Here is a 7,590-nt window from a genome sequence, read left to right on the forward strand (position 1 = left end):
CCGGTGCTCGCCACTTAAGGGGTCGCGCTCCAAGGAAAGCCGTGCACCGAGTTACTCCCTGTATGGATAACTTAGTCGAATGGCGAGAAAAGTAGAAGTGACGCTCGAGTTGTGGAAGCTCCAGATGGTGACACGTGTACAGCTGGATGTGAGCCATGCGTCTAGAGGTGTAACCGTCAGGAGAGAGAAAAGGCTCAGGTATATAAGGAACACTTAACAAATTTTTGAGGTACGCTTTCAGAACGCTTTTCAATACACTGAGATTCACTATGCACGGTTCCTTGAGTTGAGATATTCTCTCTGAGTTTTTGGTGATTCCTCCACTGACTTGGGCGTCGGAGCGCGATTGGCCGCAGTGGCGCCACTTTGTTTTCTTCAGGTTCTTGCGAGGAATTAAGGCGTGAAGAGCAAAAGCTAACGTGGTGCGAAGCTGATCCAGAGGAGAGATCTTTGACGTGGCAAGACTCTTGCACTCAAGTCAAGCGGCAGGATCATCAGGCGCCTACCATGGGGCCGTGTAAAACGTGTTTCTCGTCCACAGCGCGAGTTTCTTGAAGTTTCTGCAGTTCTTGTGTGGTTGTTTGCTGGTGCAACCATTTTCTGAAGTCTTTCACCGTTCGTTTGCACATTCAATTGGTGAATCGAGGTTTTCATCGTTCGTTTGAGCATTCAATCGGTGAATCGAGGTTTTCACCGTTCGTTTGAGTTTTCAATCGGTGAATCAAGGTTTTCACCGTTCGTTTGAGTTTTCAATCAGTGAATCGGGGGTTTTATTGGAGAAGTAGGAAGTTCGTGTTGAGATCGCGAGTTTCTGTGGAAGTTTGAATATCCGAATCGATCGTTTGCTGTCGCGGTTGTTTTCTTGGAAGTTTTTCGAGGTTAGAGAAGTTCTGACCGATTGATTGCTGGATCAGTCGTTCCGGTGGTGAAGGTCCTGGTCGTTGGAGTTTGATCTGTTGAAATTTCATGAGAAAGATGAGAAATACGCGTTCAAGTCCCGTTGTGCCACCTGTTGAAGAGAGCGTCGTAACCATGGCGCAAATGATGGAGATGATGCGCACGTTGCAAGAGAATGTGGAGGCGTCGCGCGCTGAGCAAGCGAAGATGCACAAAGACCTGGTCGCATCTCAGGCCCGAAACGAAGAGCTCAGCAAGGTTAATGAGGAGCTGCGTCAAGCTCTTCACGAGCAGAGAGGACGCACAACCGATGAAGAAGTTGCACCGTCGTCACCACCGCGCGTTTTTCCGATGCCGTTTGCTCAGGCGATCATGGACACGGTGGTCCCTGCGAGCATAGTGGCTGTGAAAGCCTCTTTCACCGGCGTGGAGGATCCTGAAGCACATCTCACCGCGTTTCATACGCAGATGATGCTGTCAGGGGGCTCAGACGCAGTTTATTGTAAGATGTTCATGAGCACACTCCATGGAACAGCGCTGGAATGGTTTGTCAGCCTGCCTACAGGTCACATAACCAGTTTCCAGCAGTTCTCTAAGCTTTTCGTCGACCAGTACATCGTGAACAAGGCGCCACCTATGGTGTCTTATGACTTGTTCGACGTAAGGCAGCATCAGGGAGAGTCCCTCAGGGACTATCTGAATAGGTTTGGAGCACAGATAGTCCGCTTGCCTAGCAAGGACGAGGAGATGTTTGTGCACGCCTTCATAAAGGGCGTGCTGCCTGGACCTTTCAGCGAGTCGCTGATTAGGAGCCACCCCGCCACGTTTGCTAAAATTCGGCGACGTGCTGTGGCTCACATCGCCGCTGAGAGCGAGGTTGCAGAAAAGAGAGGGAACGAGGCTCCTATTAAGCCACGGGCCCAAACTAGAATTCAGCCGCAGAAGGTGTTGGTGGCCAAGAGTGACTCGTTGTTGGTCACGGGGCAAGTAACAGGCGAGTTCCAGGCCAAGGACCCACAGATGGCGGCTTACTTGGAGTATATGCAGGAGTTGAAGGGTTCCTTTGCCTTGTTTGAGGTGGTGCATGTACCCAGGGAGCAAAATGCCCGAGCTGACTTGCTAGCCAAGCTCGCCAGTTCGGGCAGGGGGGTAGTCAGAGGACCGTTATTCAAGAAACTCTGAAGACACCTAGAGCGTTTGTGGCAGATCACCAGGTTCTTCAGATAAGTAAGTCGACGGAGAGAGTGGCGAGGAGTCACAGGTCCTTGACCCAGGAGACCTTGAGAACGCCAAGGATAAGAGCATGTATAGGGGAAAGGGTGAACATGGCGCAGGTCTGCGCTACGCATAGGCCAGACACGTGGATAACGCAATACCAGCGCTGCCTGGCAGATGACGTTCTCCCGCTGGATCCAACGGAGGCTAGGAAGATAAAGTAGAACTCTAGCAAGTTCACCCTGATCGATGGCGAGCTGTTCAGGTTTGGGTTTACACACCCACTCCTAGTATGTGTGCACGGAGAGAAATGCACAAGAATTACGGCCGAGCTCCATGAGGGTATATGTGGGAGTCACATCGGGGGTCGAGCTCTGGCTGCAAGAGCTCTCCGTGCAGGTTATTACTGGCCAACGATGAGGGAAGATTGCAAGAAGTATGCTCAATGTTGCAAGCAATGCCAGCAGCACGCCGATTGACACAAGGCACCCCCAGAAGAGCTGAAGTCAATTTACAGCCCCTGGCCGTTTCATACTTGGGGAATTGACATTCTGGGGCGCTTCCCATTGGCGGTCAGGCAGATGAAGTACTTGGTAGTGGCAATGAATACTTCACCAAGTGGATCGAAGCGGAGCCAGTGGCCCAGATCACCGCACACAAGATCGAGAGCTTTGTATGGAAGAACATCGTGTGCCGGTTTGGTGTGCCTAAACGCCTGGTGTCAGACAATAGGACTCAGTTTGCAAGTCACCTGTTGAAAAAGCTGTGTGAAGAGGTGGGAATACAACAGGTGTTTGCATCCGTCGAGCACCCACAGACGAATGGCCAAGTGGAGTCTGCCAATCGGGTGTTGCTGAGAGGTTTAAAGAGAAGACTAGAGAAAGCTAAGGGATCGTGGGCTGAAGAGGTACCCCGCATAGTTTGGGCGTACCATACCACTGAGCAGTCAGGAACCCACGAGACCCCGTTTAGCCTGGTTTATGGATGTGATGCGATGATTCCAGTCGAAATCCAGGAAAGATCGCCGAGATTCCAAAACTTTGTGGCGGAAGACTCGAACGAAGAAAGAAGAATGAATCTGGATTTGCTGGATGAGGTCAGGGAGGAGGCGAGTGAAGGCCGAAGCAGTAAAGAGAAGGATTGAGCGAAGGTATAACTCTAAGGTAATGCCAAGGCAGTTTAGAAGTGGCGACCTGGTGATGAGGAAGGCCCATCTGTACGAGATGGAGAACAAGTTATCGCCTAAGTGGACGGGACCGTTCAGAATAACCGAGGTTCTCGGGAACGGCGCCTACCGCTTAGAGACGTTAGAAGGAGGGGCGATTCCTTGCACTTGGAACGCCACACATCTCAAATTGTATTACAGTTAAAGCCTTGTAAGTAGAGACGAACATGAAGAGATTTAAATAGTTTCTGTTAAAACAGTTTCAAGGGGGGGCACTCTTTTTTCCCTAAGGAGGGTTTTTAATGAGGCCACCCAATAAAGAAGAGTTTTCAAGTTTAAAGTTTCTAAGATTGCATGCTTATTGTTGTACCGTCCCGTATAAGGGCGTTGACTAAGTCAAGGTCAAAGTCAACGACTGGAAGGTCAAAGTCAACTCAAGGTGTCGCTAAGGCACGGCGCTAAGGCACGGCGTCGCCTAGGTGAAGGCGTCGCCTGGGTGAAGGCGTCGCCTGGGTGAAGGCGTCGCCTAGGTGAAGGCGTCGCCTAGATGAAGGCGTCGCCTCGGTGAAGGCGTCGCCCAGGTGAAGGCGTCGCCCAGGTGAAGGCGTCGCCCAGGTGAGGGCGTCGCCAGATCGAACAGTGTAAAAGCAAGGCAATCACGGTGTGGTTCCCCGATACCCATGGGTAGGAAAGACCATGGAGGGAGCGACGTCGTGGGAAAGCCTCAAGTTCCGATATCTCGGGAAAGTGATAAAGAGAAGGAAAAGGTGGCTTCAAGGCCATAGTGATAGTACCCCTGCCGCCCCAGAGACGCCTTCGGGACAGATACGACCCAAGAGGAAGGTCAAGCCCAGGATAACCGGGTGCAGGGTGTGGGAGGAAGGCAGATACGCTCTCAGAGTAAGTGGCTAGATACTTGGGGGCATGAGTTGGCACCCAAAAAGCCACCCCTAGCGCAGTAGCACTCCCAAACAGGAGGACCCACACGTAGAAACGTCCCCAGATGGGCAGAAACGCCCCCAGATGGGGTCATGGCGTCGTGAGGCCCTCCACGTGTGTGACAGCCATGCCGGAATAGAAACACCCTCTAGTCAGGTGCCAGGTAATTAAAGATATTCAATACAGTTTCCCTTTCGAGCATTCAGGTACTATTAGGGCTCCCGAGCGTTTCAACGTCTTAAATGCGCTACGTTTCATGTAATTAAGCGCTTTAATGAGTGCGTTACGTTTGAGATTAAAAGCGCTTTAAGGCGCTTTAAATGCTAGGGCAGTTTAAATAACGCTGGGAATGTCGGAAAAAGGGTTGGAACCTTCGACAAATTTAGGAGAAACTCTCTGGTTGCTTGCCCGTGCTTAAGGACTACGTACAAGTGATTGGAGAATATTTTTGCCTGAAGGGGACAACACACACACACATATACACAGTTTCTTTTACCACCCGCAGAGTGCCATACGCGGTGCTCAGATACGTGGGTGGACAGTTTTGGTGTTTCTTGTTGGCTGACTTGAGCGTCGGAGTGCAAACGGCCGCTAGGGCGCCTCTTTGTCCTTCTTTTTTGCAGGAATTCACAGGCAATCAGTGGGAAGGAGTCCTTAGCTGACGGTTGAGGTCGCGCACGAAGACGTCCCGGTCAACCGGACGGAACAATTGTTTTGAAAGTTTTTAGAAAAAAGACCTTATCACTTGTACGTGATCTAAGGCAACAGTAAAGTTATATTGCATGCTTTCTAGTAAAGTTTTAAGTCCCCATCGTTTTTCGGCGATCGGCGGCAATAGTTAAAAGTTTTAAAGACCTCATCGTCTTTGAGCGAGTGCAGGCGAGAAAGAGAAGAAGTCCTCCTCGCCTTTGAGCAAAGTGTAGGCGAGAAAAGAAGAAGACCTCCTCGCCTTTGAGCGAGTGCAGGCGAGAAAGAGAAGAAGTCCTCCTCGCCTTTGAGCGAGTGCAGGCGAGAAAGAGGAGAAGTCCTCCTCGCCTTTGAGCGAGTGCAGGCAAGAACAGATTGAAAGACCTCTTTGCATAAGCAGATTGGGCAAGATTAAAAGTCCTCAGTGCATCCAGGGGGGAGGAGATGTACACCCTGGGCAAGTTGAGGCACCAGAGAAAGTCCTTCTCACCTTAGAGTGAGTTCAGGTAAGATGAAACTGAAAAGTCAGGGGTGTTCATGACCTTAAACGGCGGGAAGGGAAGGTTGATGGAAAACGCCTTTTCCCCTTTAAGTGAAACATCAATGTTGACCCAGTAAGACCAGATAAAGCTTCCACGCTTGCGGGCGGTGTGAAGAGAGATAAAATCCTTCTTGTCTTGAACGAGTTCAGGTACGGCGTGAAGGGTGGAAGAAGTTAAAGGATAGCTGAGATAGGTTCGCAGAGAACACCTCACTATCCAGATCATTGTTCTAAAACTCAGGGAGGTAGAGAAGGATCCGAAAGGCGCCTCTGCCCCCAGATGAGGGAACAATGATCAAGTTATACAAAAGAGGGTAACATCGCCAGAACCCTATGGCGTGAAGGTTGAGATAGTGAGGGGATTGTATGGCGAGTACCATATTGGAGGAATTTCCGGCTATGACAGGAGAAGTGTGAACTTCACTTGGCATATCAGGTTAACAGTTTGCTCGAGTTAAAGCAGTGTGTGAAGGGTTAAGTTCAGGTAACGATGAGTTACTCCAGTTGAATGAGTGTTACCAGTTATGTTGGTCGATCACGCAGCAGATAGAGAGAGAAGACCAAGTCAAGTGAAAACATAGAAGATAGCGCTCTAATAAAAAAAAAAGTCATATATACATCGCCAACAAAGTTGTGCATAGTTCAAATATTACAAACAAAAGACAAATTCAAGGATTTCAAAGAGGAGGTGATGGGGGAAAGCAGTTAGTCTTCAGAAGGCACAATCTTCCCATCCACCACTTCGTTGCAGATCGATAACATGGAGAGGTCGAGCTCTGGATATTGGCATGCTATTTGCTCCAGAGCGGCGTCAAACCCGGCGGTGAGGACTTGAGCAGCGCTTTGGTTGAGCTCGTACGCTTGTTTCTTCAACTCTTCTCTCTCCTCATGAGCCCGAGCCAGTTCTTCAACAACTTTCTTGCTCTCGTCCCGAGCTTCGGTGAGCTCAGTGAGAGCCTTGTCCCTCTCAGCTTCGACCTTCCCCAAGAGGACCTCCCTCTCTGCTGATCTTTTTTCAATCTTCTCCACCCTGGAAGCTTCAGCTTTTTGTGCAGCCTCCAAATCTGCCACTTTGACCCTAAATGGGACTAGTTTGCTCTCCAAGTCAATCTTTTCTTGGAGTTGAGTGTGCAGCTTTTGGCGCAAATCGGAGGCTTCCTTGCGAGTGTTCCTTAGTTCCGCTTCCAGCGCATCCTCCAGCCTTGAATGTTCCATCTCCTTCATCAGCAGATTGCATGTGAGCTTTCCAGCCTCAGTCTTTATGATGAGATTCGACTCTTTGAGCTCGAGATTTTCCTGTTGGAGCCTCTTGAGCGAATCCGTCGCAGCTCTTGTTACAAGCGAAGGGAAACCTTCCGCCATGGCCTTTAGCTGAGCTGCGAAGGGTCCCAAGGTCTCCTTGAAGGAATCTGGGAGACTTGAGGCTGATGCCGGAGGTGCTGGTGGAGTTTGATGTTGACTTTCACCACCACCCTCTTGAGCTTGTACAGCAAGGGGGGCTTCAAGGTGTGGTGGTGAGGCTGGGGCTTCTGTTATAGGCATTGGGGAAGCCTGGGCACCCTCATCTTCTTCTAGTACGGCCCCAGCGATGGATGTGGTGGAAGGAGGACCCTCTCCAACAGATACAAATGGTGTTGAGGCGCTTGAAGAGTTCTCTGTATAGTTAGGGCCGCTGCTTTCGACCACTGGGGGCGCGGCGGCGGTGCTGCTTGGACTGGTTCTAGCGGAGCTGAAGGTGATGGCGGCGTTGGTGTTGGGAGTGCAGGTGGTGTAGAGGTGGTTACCCTTTTCCTCTTGGTGATGAGACCATCCTCGGTGTCTTCATCGTCGTCTTCTTCCTCCGACACCACCTGAGGGGTCTTCCTCTTTGGTCTCTTCAACACCAGTTTTTTCCTTTCTGGGGCGGGTAGGGCCCCATAAAGAGTTGGACCTCGGGGAGGAGTTTTTCCTTGGGCAGTGGCGATCTCCACAACCGAGTTGGGCACAGTTTGGGAGCCCGCCGCAAGTTTGTGGGATCGGGCGATCGCCCTCAATTCTGCCAGCTTTCCTTTTCCCAACATTGCGTCTGCAAAAGGTTAAAAATAGATGAGTATGCCCCAAAGCAGAAGCAGAACATACAAGTATATACATACAGAAATAACATAAG

At 50.5% G+C, this 7,590-nt stretch overlaps 1 protein-coding gene across 1 annotated transcript; it reads right to left on the reverse strand.

Annotated features, from left to right (window-relative positions):
* Positions 1–6,149: 6,149 nt before the first annotated feature.
* LOC137832973 (uncharacterized) lies at positions 6,150–6,986 on the reverse strand. The gene has a single exon (XM_068641377.1). It carries the CDS (start codon positions 6,984–6,986, stop codon positions 6,150–6,152), a length of 837 nt encoding a protein of 278 aa, XP_068497478.1.
* Between the last annotated feature and the right edge of the window lie 604 nt (positions 6,987–7,590).

Source organism: Phaseolus vulgaris, chromosome 6 (assembly GCF_000499845.2).
Source record: "Phaseolus vulgaris cultivar G19833 chromosome 6, P. vulgaris v2.0, whole genome shotgun sequence".
NCBI lineage: Eukaryota > Viridiplantae > Streptophyta > Magnoliopsida > Fabales > Fabaceae > Phaseolus > Phaseolus vulgaris.